Source organism: Podarcis erhardii, assembly GCF_964252035.2.
Source record: "Podarcis erhardii genome assembly, chromosome: 5".
Taxonomy (NCBI): domain Eukaryota; kingdom Metazoa; phylum Chordata; class Lepidosauria; order Squamata; family Lacertidae; genus Podarcis; species Podarcis erhardii.
The window spans coordinates 1,273,986-1,291,707 of record NC_138509.1 but is presented as its reverse complement, the minus strand read 5'-3'; the positions used below and the strand labels follow the sequence as shown (position 1 = coordinate 1,291,707).

Here is a 17,722-nt window from a genome sequence, read left to right as displayed (position 1 = left end):
TATTCACCATTTGAAATTTCTGAACCATCTTCAGAGACAACCCTATGTATAACATGTTACAGTAACCTACAGGTTACCATACCATAGACAACAATAATTAGGCTACCCCAGTCCAGCCAGGGGCGCAGCTTGGCCACCAGCCAAAGCTGATGGAAGGCACTCCAAGCCACCGAGGCCACCTGAGCCTCAAGTGACAGCCAAGGGTCCATGAGTACCCCCAAGCTACATACCCACTCTTTCAGAGGGGGTGTAACTCCATCAAGAGCAGGCAACCACCCAGCCATCCATTCTAGGGAACCACCCACTAACGAAGCCTCAGTCACACCCCAAGTGTGTTGCCTTTACACAATAAAAGACAATTGGCTGGCTTCAGTGTGTTTTACTCAAAAGAGATTCCCTTGAAATAAATGAGCATAGAAAAATGCTGCTATTGCAATCACACCCATTTTGTTTTCCATGTCCCCCATTGAGACACAGCTATTTAGTACTATACTGTAGCCATAAACAAATATATAAAATAATACTACTGCTGCTACTAATATTTTATTACTTACACCATGCCCCATCTGATGAGGTTGCCCCAGCCACTCCAGGAGCCTCCCAACATAATATAAAAACACAGTGTGACATCAAATATTAAAACTTCCTGATACAGTTTATATTCCTACAGGCAACTATGCTATTTTTTGTTTCTCAAGGCTGGCAAAATGCCTTGTGCGTTTTGTGTTCTGAGTTGTGAAATTCCACATATTTGCTGTACATTTACATCCTGGTTTTCCTCCCAGGAGCTCCAGGCTGCGTCCCTTGTCTTCTCCTTCCTCCCTTTACCTTCGCAACATCAATGTGAGAGAGGTTGGGCTGAGAGTTGGCAGTTCAGAAACCAGAGTTGAGAAACTGTACACAGGGCATTTTTTGCTTGTTGTTTATCAGGGTTGGCAAACTTTTCTTTTTGCATTTTTCTGTAATTATTAAGACTATGGAACATAGCAGTTAAACCTAGGGGCTTCTGTAACTGACATTATATATTTGTAACCTGCTTTTCCATTTGGGAGCTCAAGGTTGTTCATATTATCCTCCACTCCTCACTTATATCTTTACAGAAGGATCCACCCTATTCCTATAACTGTGGTTTGTTTTAAAACTGTATTTAATAATGAATTTTATACTGTTGCAATCTGCCCTGGGACCTTATGCAGTGCATATGAAATCAAACAAGCAACACCAGCAATAGCCCTGTGAGGTAGGCTGGGCCAATATACTGTATGTAAATATGCATACTTCTTGACAATAGATTATGGGGTGGGTGGTGGGAACCTACGTGCAATGCATTTGGCCCAGGAAATTCTATTGGCACCCTTGACTATAGCTGTGTACATGACAATCCACACTAATCCATTTGATTTTTAAGAAACACTGTGTTTTAAATGATTTTTTTCTCCAAACCAACTTTGATCTGAATTGGAAAAAATAGACTGCATTTTCAGCCATTAGTATGCACATGACCTAAAATAAGGTCCATTTAAGGGGATGTCTTTCCCCCCTAGATTTGTTGCAGAAACTAAAAAAGGCAATGATTGAAAACTCCATTATTATTTATTTACTAGGTTAAGCACCCAGAATCCAACTCATTCCCTCAGTTCAGGGTATGCCTGGTAGGTTACTGTTCCTTTGCTTACTGGGCTTCTATAAGGAGGCTTCTTCGTAAACCCAAATACAATCCTGGAATTTTGCTCGGACACTTTGTTAAGCAAACCAAACCTCCCTGTCACCTTCTTAATTACCCTGCTCTTGCAGTCTCTCCTGCTACAGACGATGGTCCAACTTGGTTTTAACCCTTCTTGCTCTGGAGCCTCTAGTCAAGCCCCAAACTTCTTTTAACATCAGTCTCACACTCTTATCCAGGGAACCAGGCAGAGGGCCTTCTCGGTAGTGGTGCCCGCCCTGTGGAATACCCTCCCATCAGATGTCAAAGAAATAAACAACTTCCGGACTTTTAGAAGAAATCTGAAGGCAGCCCTGTTTAGGGAAACTTTTGATACTGGATGAATAATTGTATTTTAATATTCTGCTGGAAGCTGCCCACAGTGGCTGGGGAAACCCAGCCAAATGGGCAGGGTATGAATTTATTATTATTATTATTATTATTATTACTATTATTATATTATTATTATTATTATTCACATTCACACTTTCTCACTCAGTCGGTCGCAACTCCTTGCTCTCACTCTTGCTCCTTGTTCAAGGGCACACAGCTACTGTGATCTCCAAGCCTTTCCTCCTCTCTCTCTGACACTTGCAGAAGTCATGCACCAAGGAACACCTCCCTAGACTAGCCATTGCCATGGTATCCCCCCCCACCACCATTATGGCACACCCATCTCTGTATCTGAGCCATCAGCAACGAGGCACAGCAGACAAGTGTAATCAGAGGCATGCCCTCACATTCTCTCTCACACCTATTCATTTATACACATAACAGTTTACTATAAATATCAACACAGAGACAGAAGTATATCACAAATGTGGGGATGATGTTCCTTGTACCTTGTGAAGCGGGACAGGTTGCAGCACAGATAGATAAAGATGACGAAGAAAGCTGTCGGCCTTCATACAAACACAATGGCCAGAAGGGAAGCAGAAGAAAAAGCAAACAATAAAATCAATTAGAGAAGAAAGACAACTGAGGCAACAAAGGCTTGCAATCCAGAATAAGAGTCTTCTTGGCTATATGAGGCCTCTGCATTACTGCACACTGATCAGTGGCCACTAGAGGACCCACAAAGACAAGACAGAACAAAACAAGAGGAAGGGAAGAAGGAAAGTTACTTCACTCCTAGTAGGGCTCATGTGCATAGCAGCCAAAAATTCATTTTCCAAATCTGTTTTTTGCACTGTAGCTCTTTGCGGTTCCATGTGTAAGCCCGTTGTTTGCTGTTCTCACATTCCATTGCAGCAGGGCCACACATTGTGCCTTAGTTGTATTTTGGAACTAGAGTCATGTTGCTCATTTTAATAACCCTTCATAAGCAGCCCATAAAACCCGCTGACACTCCCTGTAGAAATAAGGAAAACACATGTGTTCTGCTTCTTTCACACTCTTCCCCCTGCCCCAATGAAATTGGGGGCCATTGTTAAATCAATACTACGCTCAACTTAATTTCCATGTCTAGCTAACAAAGCATTTCAGCAACCAACATCACTATCTCACCCTGCTATCAGCCGTTCAAGTGGCTTGTACAGTGCTGCTCTAAAGGTGGAAGAAGTCCCTAGTGGGGAGAGAGCATCCTCAGGAAGGTGGTTTTCCCAGGGCAAGGTTAATCCACTGCACTCTGGGTGTGCTGACCCTTGCGATGGCCCCAAGTGCAGGATTTTCTCCACTACACAAGAAGGAAGATACACTTCTAGGTTTGGTCTGGTGCTGCGATGCAGTTACAGAAGCAGGCCTCAGTGGATCTGCTGTTGCTTGCGTTCTGGTTGTAAAGCTTTTGCCAGATTGCAACAGCCAGTTATAGATGGGGGAAATAAGCATATTATGTTTGTGAGGGAGGGGTGTTAGGTATGTGTGAAGGGGGTGGGTCTGTCATGCACACATACAACAGCTAGCTAACACTGAGCTTGAGCCCTGAACCAAGAGCTTGAATGTTGGCTCTGACTCAGTTGCTGCCCCATGCCAACCAAAGGGAAGGATTAGGAGAAAAAGAAGTAAGGAAATAGTAGGTATAGCATGGAGAGAGGAAGGGCTTTGAGCTTGGCTTGCTAAGTGTGCCTTCTTTGGAAGCAGGGGCGTGTCTATTGTTCCCTCACAGTAGCCCCCCCCCCAGTGAATAAAGGCACTTCTACTCAGAAATATGCCCCATTGAGTGAATCCAGGTAAATCCACCATTGCTTGTGATGAAGCTAAACTCAAATTCTCATTTGTCTCCTGAAGCACATACTCATCAGGGAAGATATGAATTTTTAGGCAAAATGATACAAATAAACAAAAATGGCCCAACATTCCACCGTGCACACAATTTATGTTGCTTGTTTGGACCTATTTCTTACTCTTATTGTAATAAGCCAAAGCTCAGCTTTTTATTCAGACATTGCCATGTTAAACATTTCATCATGTTACAGAAAATCAGGAAGGAGTTTGCAGTAAGAGCTATTAAGAAATCAGGGGTATAGTTCCATTCTGTATGTGGATGAAATACAGAGTGCATGAAGTTATATGGGGCCATTACCTTCAACAGGTATCTCTCACAAAAAGTTTCCAACCTACCTGTCTGCTTGAACATCCGTGTAAGACCTAGTGGGGAAGAAGGGTGCAATGTATTCAGAAAAGTCAGTCTCAAGTCAACTAAGTTTGGCTTAAGAGAGCCATTTCTAAACTGAACTGAGGAGGAGAAATCACCAGCGAAGATTCTCATGCTGCCCCAGAAGCAACCCAGGCTCTGATCTGGTGACCAACAAGTATGATAACCTTCAAGAGGATCATCAATAGGAAATATCCATCAGAAACGCCCAAGTCTTTCACATGGAAACAAAAAAGCCACAGGTGTTGGGCGGTAAGAAAAAAGCATACAAAATCCACAATTGGTTGATACCTTCATTAGGACCAGCCAAAATGTCATAAAATAGTGGAAAATGCTTGAGTTCTGCATCAGGAAGATGTTACACAGAACAAGAGGTACAGCGATGAAGAAAAACAAAAAATAGGCATGGATGTTATAGCTATAAGCTATAAGGTCAGGTTTAAACTCAGATCCCAAGATGGAGATAGCAAACTGTGTAAGCCTCTCCAAGATGCTACAGGCATCAGATCACACGCCTAAGATTCTAGGACAAAGATGCAGTGCCAGCTCCCCATTTTCAAAAGCAAAAGGGGACCCACCTGTGCCACATGCTTTAAGCCAGAGTGGGGAACTGAATCTAGTCAAAGGGTGGTTCACTTTAGGAATTAGGTGGCGTCAATCATATGATGTCAGGAGACTGTAACTTCCTTCTGTGGCTGGAAGGGAAGAACTGGAGCACACTCATAAGTGCATTTTGCAGCTCTGGCTTGAATTTGGCACTGAGTGAACTCCTGATTCTTCCTTTTGAATGTGGTGCTTCAACAAGCTGAATCTTTACCAATCCCACACCTGTTGTCATATGACTTCAGGCGTGACTTTAGCTGAAATGGCCCCACAGCCCAGATGGGAATGCATGACTGGCCTAGTTAGGTCCAGGGGCCAGAGGGTTCCCACCATTGCCTTAAGCAAAAAACAGGTCCTAGGGAGCTGAGGGGATGCAACACTCCACATTAATAGATTTTGGATATAAATACACACAGTCCCTTCAACCCTGACCCTGATTGCAATGTGGTGCCTTTCTGAGCCTATTCTACTCCTCAACCCAGAACTAACCTTGTTCCATGGCAGTGTTGTGTGTATAATAGGTAAAGGTAAAGGTACCCCTGCCTGTACGGGCCAGTCGTGTCCGACTCTAGGGTTGTGCGCCCATCTCACTTAAGAGACCGGGGGCCAGCGCTGTCCGGAGACACTTCCAGGTCACGTGGCCAGCATGACGAAGCTGCTCTGGCGAACCAGCACCAGCGCAGCACACGGAAACACCGTTTACCTTCCCGCTAGAAAGTGGTACCTATTTATCTACTTGCACTTAAGGGTGCTTTCAAACTGCTAGGTGGGCAGGAGCTGGGACCGAAAGACGGGAGCTCACCCCGCCGTGGGGATTTGAACCACCGACCATACGATCGGCAAGTCCTAGGCACTGAGGTTTTACCCACAGCGCCACCCACGTCCCTGTTGTGTGCATACCCACCCTTTACTATGAGATCCCAGGGTAGGTTGCCATTTTCTTAAAATATTTAAAACAATTAAGATAGATTGCAATCAATAAAATAGGGTGGGTCCTACTATATATCTTTATCTCAGGTGTCAAAGGCCAGGCCAGGCACACACCTTCAGAATCTAATCTAGCACTTCACCAGGAAACAAAGCAAACGGAAGTGGAAATGTGGAGAACCAAACATAAAACTAGGAAAATGGGAAACAGAGAAACCAGAGCTGTCAGATTTGCCCATCCATAAGAGACACACTCAGTGGTGTGATGCCATTGTTTGACAGTCATCCTTCCTTTTTCCTGACCCGCTCCAAGTCCATGTCAGAATGGCATCACATCAGAAGAAGTGGAACATTTCAGAGGTAGAAAGAGATGACTGATTTGAGAAGAGGGTGGTGGGTGACTAAAAACAGCTTCAGCCACCTCTGTTTTATTGCACATAGCAGCAGAGCCCAATGTGGCAAATGATATGCAGTTACTTGTTATAACAGGGTTAGCCCATGTTGGTGCCCTACTACCAGACTACAACCTTTGCTGCTCCCGTCTTCCCTAACCATTGGTTTGGTGACTGGGGCTTACAGTCTGGAGGGCACCACCTTGGCTCTTCAACATTAAATTACAGTGGTACCTCGGGTTACATACGCTTCAGGTTACAGATGCTTCGGGTTACAGACTCCGCTAACCCAGAAATAGTACCTTGGATTAAGAACTTTGCTTCAGGATGAGAACAGAAATTGTGCTCCCGCAATGCGGCAGCAGCGGGAGGCCCCATTAGCTAAAGTGGTGCTTCAGGTTAAGAACACTTTCAGGTTAAGAACGGACCTCCAGAACGAATTAAGTACTTAACCCGAGGTACCACTGTAAGTATTTCAGACTCTTTCAATGCATGTTTCTAATAAGATTTAAAGGAGCTTTTAAAGTTCAGACTCAGTTCTGCAAATGGTAACTCTATGTTGCAAGCTGTGAAATTGGCTCCAACCACACCATGTTTCTCACAGCCAGGAATCTGCCGCACATCCCTCAAGTAACCTGTCCCCATTTTGCACCATTCACAGGTCAAGGGCTCTGCCTTCATTAAGGGAGAGAAGAATAACAGGGACCTCATTGTGGGAGTTTACTATAGATCCCCAAGCCAAACGGAGGACATAGATGATGCCTTCCTGGAACAGATGGCCAAGCATGCAAAAGGAAGGGAGATAGTAGTAATGGGGGACTTCAGTTACCCGGATATTTGCTGGATGTCAAACTCAGCCAAGAGCATAAGGTCAAACAGATTCCTCACTGGCCTTGCAGACAACTTCGTTGTCCAGAAAGTGGGAGAAGCAACAAGAGGAACAGCCATTTTAGACCTGGTCCTAACCAATGTTGATGACCTGGTTAGTGGGGTAGAAGTGGAAGGATCATTAGGCGCAAGTGATCATGCTCTTCTGAAGTTTACTATACAGCGGAAAGGAGCAGCCAAGCATACTAGGACTCAATTTCTTGACTTTAAGAAAGCCGACTTCATAAAACTTAGGGAAGTGCTGGGTGAGATCCCATGGACAGTAATACTAAAAGGAAAGGGAGTTCATGATGGCTGGGAGTTTGTTAAGAGGGAGATAGTAAAAGCACAACTTCAGGCAATACCAATGAGACGGAAACATGGAAGGTGCCTAAAGAAGCCAGGGTGGCTATCTAAAGAACTTTTAACTGAGTTAAGATTAAAAAAGGATGTGTACAAAAAATGGAAAAGGGGGGGAACCACCAAAGAGGAATTCAAACAAATAGCCAGCACGTGTAGACACAAAGTCAGAAAAGCTAAAGCACAGAATGAACTCAGGCTTGCTAGAGAGGTTAAAAGCAACAAAAAAAGGCTTTTATTGGTATGTTCATAGCAAAAGGAAGAAGAAAGAAACAGTGGGGTCACTCAGAGGAGATGGTGAAATGCAAACAGGGGACACAGAAAGGGCTGAACTCCTCAATGCCTTCTTTGCCTCAGTCTTCTCCGATAAAGAAAACAATGCCCGACCTGAAGAATTTGGAGCAAATGATTCAGCAGAGGAAACACAGCCCAGAATAACTAAGGAGATAGTACAAGAATACTTGGCTAGTTTAGATGTATTCAAGTCTCCAGGGCCAGATGAACTGCATCCAAGAGTATTAAAAGAACTGGCAGATGTGATCTCAGAACCATTGGCAGTCATCTTTGAGAATTCCTGGAGAACAGGCGAAGTCCCGGCAGACTGGAGGAGGGCAAATGTTGTCCCTATTTTCAATAAGGGGAAAAGAGAGGACCCAAATAATTACCACCCAGTCAGTCTGACATCAATACCAGGGAAGATTCTGGAGCAGATCATTAAGCAAACAGTCTGTGAACACCTGGAAAGGAATTCTGTGATCACCAATAGTCAGCATGGATTTCTGAAAAATAAGTCATGTCAGACTAACCTGATCTCGTTTTTTGACAGAATTACAAGCCTGGTAGATGAAGGGAATGCAGTGGATGTAGCCTACCTTGATTTCAGCAAGGCATTTGACAAGGTGCCCCATGATATTCTTGTAAAGAAGCTGGTAAAATGTGGTCTTGACTATGCTACCACTCAGTGGATTTGTAACTGGCTGACTGACCGAACCCAAAGGGTGCTCATCAATGGTTCCTCTTCATCCTGGAGAAGAGTGACTAGTGGGGTGCCACAGGGTTCTGTCTGTTGGTTTCTGCTCTCTTCACTGTGCAGCGAAATGCTTGTCACAAGACAATGTTTACATTCCACAGTCAATTGCTGTTGGAGTTTCCCACGGGAAAGGAGACTGGATGTGACGTACACTGGTTTCCTGTTTTTCACTGTTCTTTGCAGTTCAGTGTGTTTTTTCTCTCCGTGCTTTAGAGGAGAGAGGATGCTTTTCTCTGCTCCGGCAGAGGCAAGATCTTTTTCTGTAATCTACCAGCTTTGAAACGTAAATAAAGCAACTTAGAGTATGTGCACGTATTCCTCATCATTCCACTGTGCACGGGACACTGCATATCAACAAAATTTGGTTCCGGGCCCAGAAAAACGCAGTCATCTTAAGAATGGGCTCCAGATATCGGAACAGCGGCAGAGGGACAGATCGGACGATATCTCTGCGTGTCAAGATGATTGATGAGGTATGTGCTACTGCTCCGGGCAGCCTGCCAGCTTCTAATTAATGGCTTTATGGCTGGACTTTGAACTTTTAAAGCCGTTTGCCGGGCATAGGCAAGGGCTCAAAGGATCAAGTTCCTATGCTGGGGAAATCGAAAGTAACTTTTTAAAAGTGCTTTTGGACTAAAGCAGCTGCAGTTACGCAGAGTGGCACAGGCTCACAAGCAGAGGCTGTTTTGAACTTGCTTTTGGAATGAAGCAGCTGCACACAGACGCAGCTTGTATAAAGCAGCATGATATAAAGCAGCAGAGATGACGCAGAAGGCTAATGCCAGAGTCATGATGGCTAGCTGCAGAAGGCTGGCTGAGGCAAGTGGGGAATATGTTACCACTGATCAGCCAAATGCTCAACTCACAGTAGCCTGTGATACTGCCATGATTCAGAATGAAGCAGACCGCCAGGGTGATAGCTGCATGGGCAAGGGGGAGACTTCACAGACGTCATCCCATAGTGCAGTGGAACCACCAGATGGCGCCAAAGCTTTGAAGGCAGTGAAATGCTACTCGTGTGGACGTCTAGGCCATATGAAGAGGGAATGCAAATATCCCAGGGCCAAGACAGAGCAGCGCAGTGGAAGCTCATCGCGTGGAAGAGGCCAGAGCAAAGGCAAAGGTCCAGTGTCCAGGACAACGCAGTACAAGGCAATGCTCTCACGCTTCACTCCAAAAGTTGCAGAGGTCCAGAAGACGTCTAGATCTTTCTTCGTTGTTGATTCGGCTGCGACCCACCACATGTGCAACAATAAGCGACTGTTCGTGTCTTTTACACCGCAGGAAGGTGCGATTCACCAGGCGGATGACCACACAATCCCCAGTAAAGGCTACGGAACTGTTGTTCTTCACAGTTTGGACTTATCGATACAGAATGTACTTTATGTGCCGGATGCCAAACATAATCTGCTCAGCGTTGGACAGCTGAATGAGCGGAAAATTGACGTTTCCTTTAAGAACAAAAGGTGCATCATCACAAAGAAAAATGATTATGTATTGCATGCTGAATATGTTGATCGTTTGTATGTTTTGTATTATGATGATGTTGTGCAGGATGACACTTGTTGCATTGCAGGTACTAACAAAAGTTTGCATGCAGAATGTATTCATGATTTTCATCGAAAATTTGGTCATTTGAATTTTAAGGCAGTATCTAAGATGCCTGCCTTGGTTGAAGGTATGACTATTAAACCCTGCAGGTACCACATGAAGTGCAAGGCATGCGCAGCAAACAAGGTGAAAATGGCTGCGAAAGGTAAGGTGTCTAGTAGGCAAGCTACAGAACCATACCAAATTGTTCATGCTGATTTGGTTGGACCACTAGCGCCATCTTTGGGTGGAAACAGGTACTTCATGGTTCTCATTGATGCATTTTCCAGGTATATTTATGTGTACAATCTCAAGCAGAAATCAGAGGCTTTTCGTAGGTTCAAGGAATTCTGTGCTTGGTTGGAAAATGTGCATGGTAAGAAGGTAAAGACTCTTTTCAGTGATCGCGGGGGAGAATTCACTTCTCAGCAGTTTGAAGCTTTTCTGTCTGAGAAAGGAATTCAACACGATTTGTCTAGTCCTCGCTCGCCATGGCAGAATGGACTTGCGGAACGAGCAAACCAGACTTTGCTTCAAGGGTTAAAAACCTTGCTGCATGATGCAAATCTTCCAGAGAGTTATTGGGCCGAAGCTCTCTCGTGTTTTGTTTACAGTTATAATCGCAGGTTATCTTCAGCGATTGGTTGTACCCCGTATGAGAAGATGTTTGGCAAAAAGCCATACATCAAACACATGAAAATTTTTGGTTCTGACATGTGGGTTCACTCACCACAAAGCTCCAAGTTAGACAAGCGTGGACTGCATGGTATCTTTCTAGGTTATCAGAAAGGGTCTTACAGAATAATGATGACTGACTCAAAGGCAATTAAGCTCACAAGAAGTGTTGAGTACAATGCCAAGTGGGGGGAGAATGCGGGAATTTTCCAATGTTATCCTGATGACAGTGATGAGACTGAGGATAGTCAAAAGCAACCGCAACAACCCACACCCACTGATGAAGGTTCTGATTCTGAGTCTGAAACTGAATCAGGTGATTCAGAGGATTTCAAGAGTGCGAAAGCCTCTATGCGGCCCTCTGAAAGCTCTGATCAAGAATTGGAGGAACCATTGTTCACAATAGGTCACTTTTCTCCCAAGAAGGAAGAGGAGAGTGTTGAAGATCTACGGCTAATTCACAGATCACAAAGAGCCACAAAAGGCAGACCTCCAAAGAGATTTGCTGATGAATTTGCTAAGATAGCAGTAACAGCTGTTAAAAGCTCCAAGAAGGTATTTGAACCTTCAAGTTTCCAAGAAATCCAGGATTTGGCTTCAAAGGAAGCTGAGCCATGGTTAAATGCAATGAAGGCTGAGCTTGATTCCTTGGAAAGGAACAAAACATGGGACCTAGTTCCAGTAGTTCCAGGAATGAAACTGCTTGGAAGCAAATGGGTCTTCAAAGCGAAGACTGATCAAAATGGCAAGATAGTCAGACACAAAGCCAGATTGGTAGCCAGAGGTTTTGCACAAGTACCAGGTGAAGACTATCACGAGACCTACTCACCCACAGTGAGGTATGAGAGCATTAGGCTTATGCTCAAGCTAGCTGCAGAGGAGAATCTACACATTAGTCACCATGATGTGAATACAGCTTTTCTGTACGGATCTCTAGATGAATCACTTTATATGCTTCCACCTGATGGCGTACAGGTAAAACAGGGATTTGTTTGTGCTCTGAAGAAGTCCCTTTATGGTCTCAAACAAAGTGCACGGTGTTGGCACACAAAACTCACTGAAGTATTGTTTTCTCTAGGTTTTCAGCAAGGGAAAGCTGATCCATGTGTATTTGTCAAAGAGGAGGGGCAAAAGAAACTGTATTGTTTGTTTTATGTTGATGATCTTTTATTCTTTTGGAAGGATGTCACAATGTACAATAACGCCCTAGCTCAACTGAAAGAGCACTTTGACATGAAAGATCTTGGTGAGGTAAACAACTACCTATCTCTGGAAATAGAGATAATAATATAATAATAATAATTTATTATTTGTACCCCGCCCATCTGGCTGGGTTTCCCCAGCCACTCTGGGCAGCTTCCATAAAAACCAGAAATACACTAAAATATCACAGATTAAAAACTTCCCTGAACAGGGCTGCCTTAAGATGTCTTCTGAATGTCAGGTAGTTATTTATCGCTTTGACATCTGATGGGAGGGCGTTCCACAAGGCGGGTGCCACTACCGAGAAGGCCCTCTGCCTGGTTCCCTGTAGCTTTGCTTCTCGTAATGAGGGAACCACCAGAAGGCCCTCAGCGCTGGACCTCAGCGTCCGGGCAGAACGATGGGGGTGGAGACGCTCCTTCAGGTATACTGGGCCGAGGCCGTTTAGGGCTTTAAAGGTCAACACCAGCACTTTGAATTGTGCTCAGAAACGTACTGGGAGCCAATGTAGGTCTTTCAAGACCGGTGTTATGTGGTCTCGGCGGCTGCCCCCAGTCACCAGTCTAGCTGCCGCATTCTGGATTACTTGTAGTTTCCGAGTCACCTTCAAAGGTAGCCCCACGTAGAGCGCATTGCAGTAGTCCAAGCGGGAGATAACTAGAGCATGCACCACTCTGGCGAGACAGTCCGCGGGCAGGTAGGGTCTCAGCCTGCGTACCAGGTGGAGTTGGTAGACAGCTGCCCTGGATACAGAATTGACCTGCGCCTCCATGGACAGCTGTGAGTCCAAAATGACTCCCAGGCTGCGCACCTGGTCCTTCAGGGGCACAGTTACCCCATTCAGGACCAGGGAATCCTCCACACCTGCCCGCCCCCTGTCCCCCAAAAACAGTACTTCTGTCTTGTCAGGATTCAACCTCAATCCATTAGCCACCATCCATCCTCCAACCGCCTCCAGGCACTCACACAGGACCTTCACCGCCTTCACTGGTTCTGATTTGAAAGAGAGGTAGAGAGATCAAGATGGTAACATTCTAGTACACCAGTCATGGAAAATTGCTGATGTGTTAAGCAAACTAAACCTGATGGATGCTAACCCTGTAGACACACCGATGACAACAGGTTATCAGGTAGATGACACTGAAGAAACATTTTCTGACACTACAGTGTACAGAAGTGTGCTAGGCAAGCTAAACTTCATTGCCAGATGTTCAAGACCAGACATTGCTGTTAGCTGTAATTTGCTAAGCAGACAAGTCAACAATCCTACTGTTAAGGATTGGAAAGCTCTGAAACGCATAGTGCGGTATTTGAAAGGCACTATGCATTAGAGACTGAGATTTAACAATCAGAAGTCTGGTGGTCTTGAAATATTTGCAGATGCAAGTTTTGGAAGTGACACTACAGACAGGAAAAGTACGTCTGGAGTTTGCTATATGTACAATCAGGGTCTATTCTGATTGGTCATGCAAGAAGCAAACAACAGTTAGCTTAAGTACTTGTGAAGCTGAACTGAACGCACTGTCTTATTCACTTAAAGATTGTGAATGGTTGTTACAATTGTGCAAAGACATGAAAATTCCTGTCAAATGTCCAATCCAGATTTACCAGGACAACAAAGCATGTTTGGCTTTGCTGAATTCTGAAGGTTGTAAGCAAAGCACGAAGCACTTGCAATTGAAGTTGCAACATGCTAGGGAACGTATTCAGAAGGGACTCGTAACGGTGTCCTATATGCCAGGTAATGAAATTCCTGCTGATGTATTGTCCAAGATTGTATCAAGGGATCAACACTGTACCTTTGTGCAGAAGTTGGGTTTGTACTGATATTGTACGAACACGCTGCCCAGTGATGTTCACAGAAAGGGGGAGGATGTTGGTTTCTGTTCTCTTCACTGTGCAGCGAAATGCTTGTCACAAGACAATGTTTACATTCCACAGTCAATTGCTGTTAGAGTTTCCCATGGGAAAGGAGACTGGATGTGACGTACACTGGTTTCCTGTTTTTCACTGTTCTTTGCAGTTCAGTGTGTTTTTTCTCTCCGTGCTTTAGAGGAGAGAGGATGCTTTTCTCTGCTCCGGCAGAGGCAAGATGTTTTTCTGTAATCTACCAGCTTTGAAACGTAAATAAAGCAACTTAGAGTATGTGCACGTATTCCTCATCATTCCGCTGTGCACGGGACACTGCTATATCATCAATACTGTCTTTGCCCGGTCTTATTCAACATCTTTATCAACGACTTGGATGATGGACTCAAGGGCATCCTGATCAAATTTGCAGATGACACCAAACTGGGAGGGGTGGCTAACACCGCAGAGGACAGGATCACACTTCAAAACAACCTTGACAGATTAGAGAACTGGGCGAAAACAAACAAGATGAATTTTAACAGGGAGAAATGTAAAGTATTGCACTTGGGCAAAAAAAATGAGAGGCACAAATACAAGATGGGTGACACCTGGCTTGAGAGCAGTACATGTGAAAAGGATCTAGGAGTCTTGGTTGACCACAAACTTGGCATGAGCCAACAGTGTGACGCGGCAGCTAAAAAAGCCAATGCAATTATGGGCTGCATCAATAGGAGTATAGCATCTAGATCAAGGGAAGTAATAGTGCCACTGTATTCTGCTCTGGTCAGACCCCACCTGGAGTACTGTGTCCAGTTCAGGGCACCACAGTTCAAGAAGGACACTGACAAACTGGAACATGTCCAGAGGAGGGCAACCAAAATGGTCAAAGGCCTGGAACCGATGCCTTATGAGGAACGGCTAAGGGAGCTGGTCATGTTTAGCCTGGAGAAGAGGAGGTTAAGGGGTGATATGATAGCCATGTTCAAATATATAAAAGGATGTCACATAGAGGAGGGAGAAAGGTTGTTTTCTGCTGCTCCAGAGAAGCGGACACGGAGCAATGGTTCCAAACTACAAGAAAGAAGATTCCACCTAAACATTAGGAAGAACTTCCTGACAGTAAGAGCTGTTCGACAGTGGAATTTGCTGCCAAGGAGTGTGGTGGAGTCTCCTTCTTTGGAGGTCTTTAAGCAGAGGCTTGACAACCATATGTCAGGAGTGCTCTGATGGTGTTTCCTGCTTGGCAGGGGGTTGGACTCGATGGCCCTTGTGGTCTCTTCCAACTCTATGATTCTATGATTCTATCCCACTCTGTACCTTTGTGCCTTACTTGAACTACTTTGTGTCCCTGAGTGGAACCCAACCTACGGTCTTGACCATTGTCATGTCTCTGTTGAGCATGGCTTGCTTGGTTCAGAGCATTGCAAGATACCACAGATAACACAAACGTAGGGGAGAGAATGACATTAATTTTCATAATCTGTCAGTAAGCTTCCATACAGTTGCAGACAGAATTTGTGTAAATAGTGTCCAAACTGCAGATAATCAGAAGTGTGACACTGGAGTTGCTAGCAAAGCATAACACAAGGGCCAATAATCTGTGCCTATAATCTAGCACCTGACACTGGTCTAACTTCTTACTTTGAGCTGCTCACAAACCAGTCACTTGCTTTGTGATGCAACTACCAGCTTGACTCCAGAGCACCAGCCCTTACAGTATTATTAGTTACACTGAATTAGAATGAGAGGACTCGTTGTTATGAAGTCCAAAAGGCATCCTTGCTATTGAGAAGCCTCTGCAGTCTGATCTCAAAGGGAAAAGCTACTATGTGCAAACACAGCTCTAAAAAGTCCTAAAACCTAAATCCCAAACTGAGAATTATTGTTCTATTTCCAGCAGACATTAGTCATTGTGATGTTTTGGGCAATTTTGATAAATTCAACAGTAACTGCTCCGACATGACAGCTTTGAGAGGCTGGCAGTGATCAATATATTCTATCTGCTAGATGAATCCCTGGAGTTATTAATCTTCTTATCCTAAGAATACATGTATTGTTTTTAGAAGAACAAGAGATTGTTTAACAACTATCAAGTTATTTTTATTATACACAACCATGTATGAACAAACATCTACAAATCACATTAATGAGAGGGCCATCAACAGCCTTTTAATAACTGTGGCTGGTTCAACAGCTACGGTCATTCCTGGACTGGGAAAGCCTGGCGACTGGACTTAACTGTCAGGGGTCCTTTACCTTTACCTTTTTAATATGGTGTGATGGTGGTGGGAAATAATGGAGGCAGACAAAAGCAATATCAGGGTCTGATCCAGTTGGACTGTCCTCTCCCCTCCCCATCACAACACCAACAGACATCCTCTGTCCTGTGATAATATCAGGGCCTGCTCCAATCAGAGAGTCACCCACCCCAGTAAGGTACAATGGACACTACCTGAGCCAAAGGCAACATCAGACCTTGTTTCAACAATTGCTCTGTGGAAAATAGAGAATGAGGTAGGCAGGCAAATTAACATCAGGGCTGCTTCAGTTGGATTGTCCCCTCCCCTGCCTCTTATATCATTTATTTGGTTTAATAAATTAAAACTGTATTCCACCTTGGGTTAGTTGGCAGAAAGGAAGTATGCAAATTCAATAAACAAACAAACAAACCCAGCTCCTAGAATGCTCAGGTAGCAAGCAGACCTCTGTGAATCTGAGGCCCCACCATCTAAAGTGCTTCTGCCTTCATCTCTCCCACCTCTGTTTTTCTTAAACAAAAGAGTGATGCAGTAAGGCACATGCCAGCTAACCCACTCAAAATGATTAGGATGTGATATTCAAAACTGAGCTTTCTATTTGATCACAAATTCTCTTGCCGTGGTAGTCTTGATGTTCTCTTAAGTAGGCTTCTCAGGCAGACTTTAATTGTTACACAGAGGTTTCCTGAACCCACAAAAACTGAATGGAAAGGAATATTTCACCATGCACAGCTTTTTCCCATTACCATGCTAAAGTGGAAGTGGAAGCTGCACAAAGCATATTTTCTCTTCCACGCAGCTCTTAAAGGTACAGAATGCTTGAGGGAGTCTAGGTGGGGAAACTCTGGCTTAACCTGGAATACTGAACACATGAATTGGCTATCAACATTTAGCATTGCAGCAGATGTCAAACCCTTTTGGTGGCTGCAAGATTTCTTACCAACATGAAGGTATGGAAGGGTGGTATAACCAGTGAACATTGCCTGTCATTCAAAACCTACCCACATTTGGATCAAATGTGGTGATGAACCTGGATTGTATTGCCCATGATTGCTGTGGTTTGGTCACTTGCCATTACTGAATTCCATTGTAATACTCTATTTTGAGAGACACTGAGCAAAAATTATCTTTTCCAATGGTTATGAATATTTCACCATCTGTCCACCACAGTTATGTGTGTGCCTTTTGTTACAGGAGAACGCAGCGGCTGTCAGGTGAAGAACTTCACACCATGAGAACATGAACTCCCTTTTCTGAAGGAGCGGTTAGAGATTAAATAGCCTTAAACTTAGGGATGGGTGAAACTTTCCAAAATGGTTTCTCATTTTTCCTATCTTTAGTTCAGCTCTCCATATTTCCACATTACTTTGTGGATTTTTCCTAAGTTCTCATTAAATTTATCAGAATATTAGTGCATGTTCTTCCAAATGGACACATTTCAAAAATGCAATTTCTACTGATATAATGTGTATTTGCATGTTACATACATGCAGTTCTATGCACACTTTACCCAAGTATATGGATTTTTGCACACGTTACCTGGATGGATAACTGCATTGCAAAATTCATTTTGAAGGATGGCTGTGTTTTGGTTCTTGTATTGTTTTAGAAAGTACAAATTACCACATTTTTTGCTGCATAAGACACCTTTTTTTCCTCCTAAAAAGTAAG

The 17,722-nt window shown here is 44.1% G+C and overlaps 1 protein-coding gene across 6 annotated transcripts in view; it reads right to left on the bottom strand.

Moving 5' to 3' along the window:
* LOC309341701 (potassium voltage-gated channel subfamily KQT member 1-like) overlaps positions 1 to 17,722 on the bottom strand; it is a 370,888-nt gene that overhangs the window by 279,332 nt on the left and 73,834 nt on the right. For 3 of the 6 annotated variants that reach the window (XM_081861359.1, XM_081861358.1, XM_081861360.1), the window contains 2 exons: positions 4,262 to 4,288; positions 2,545 to 2,604 (listed from right to left, as the gene is read on the bottom strand). The exons of 1 other annotated variant lie outside the window; for it this stretch is intronic. In XM_081861359.1, the coding sequence (XP_081717485.1) occupies positions 2,545 to 2,604; positions 4,262 to 4,288 (87 nt within the window). The remainder of the gene's footprint in view (positions 1 to 2,544; positions 2,605 to 4,261; positions 4,289 to 17,722) is intronic. 2 more of the 6 variants (XM_081861362.1, XM_081861361.1) reach the window with 2 other exon arrangements.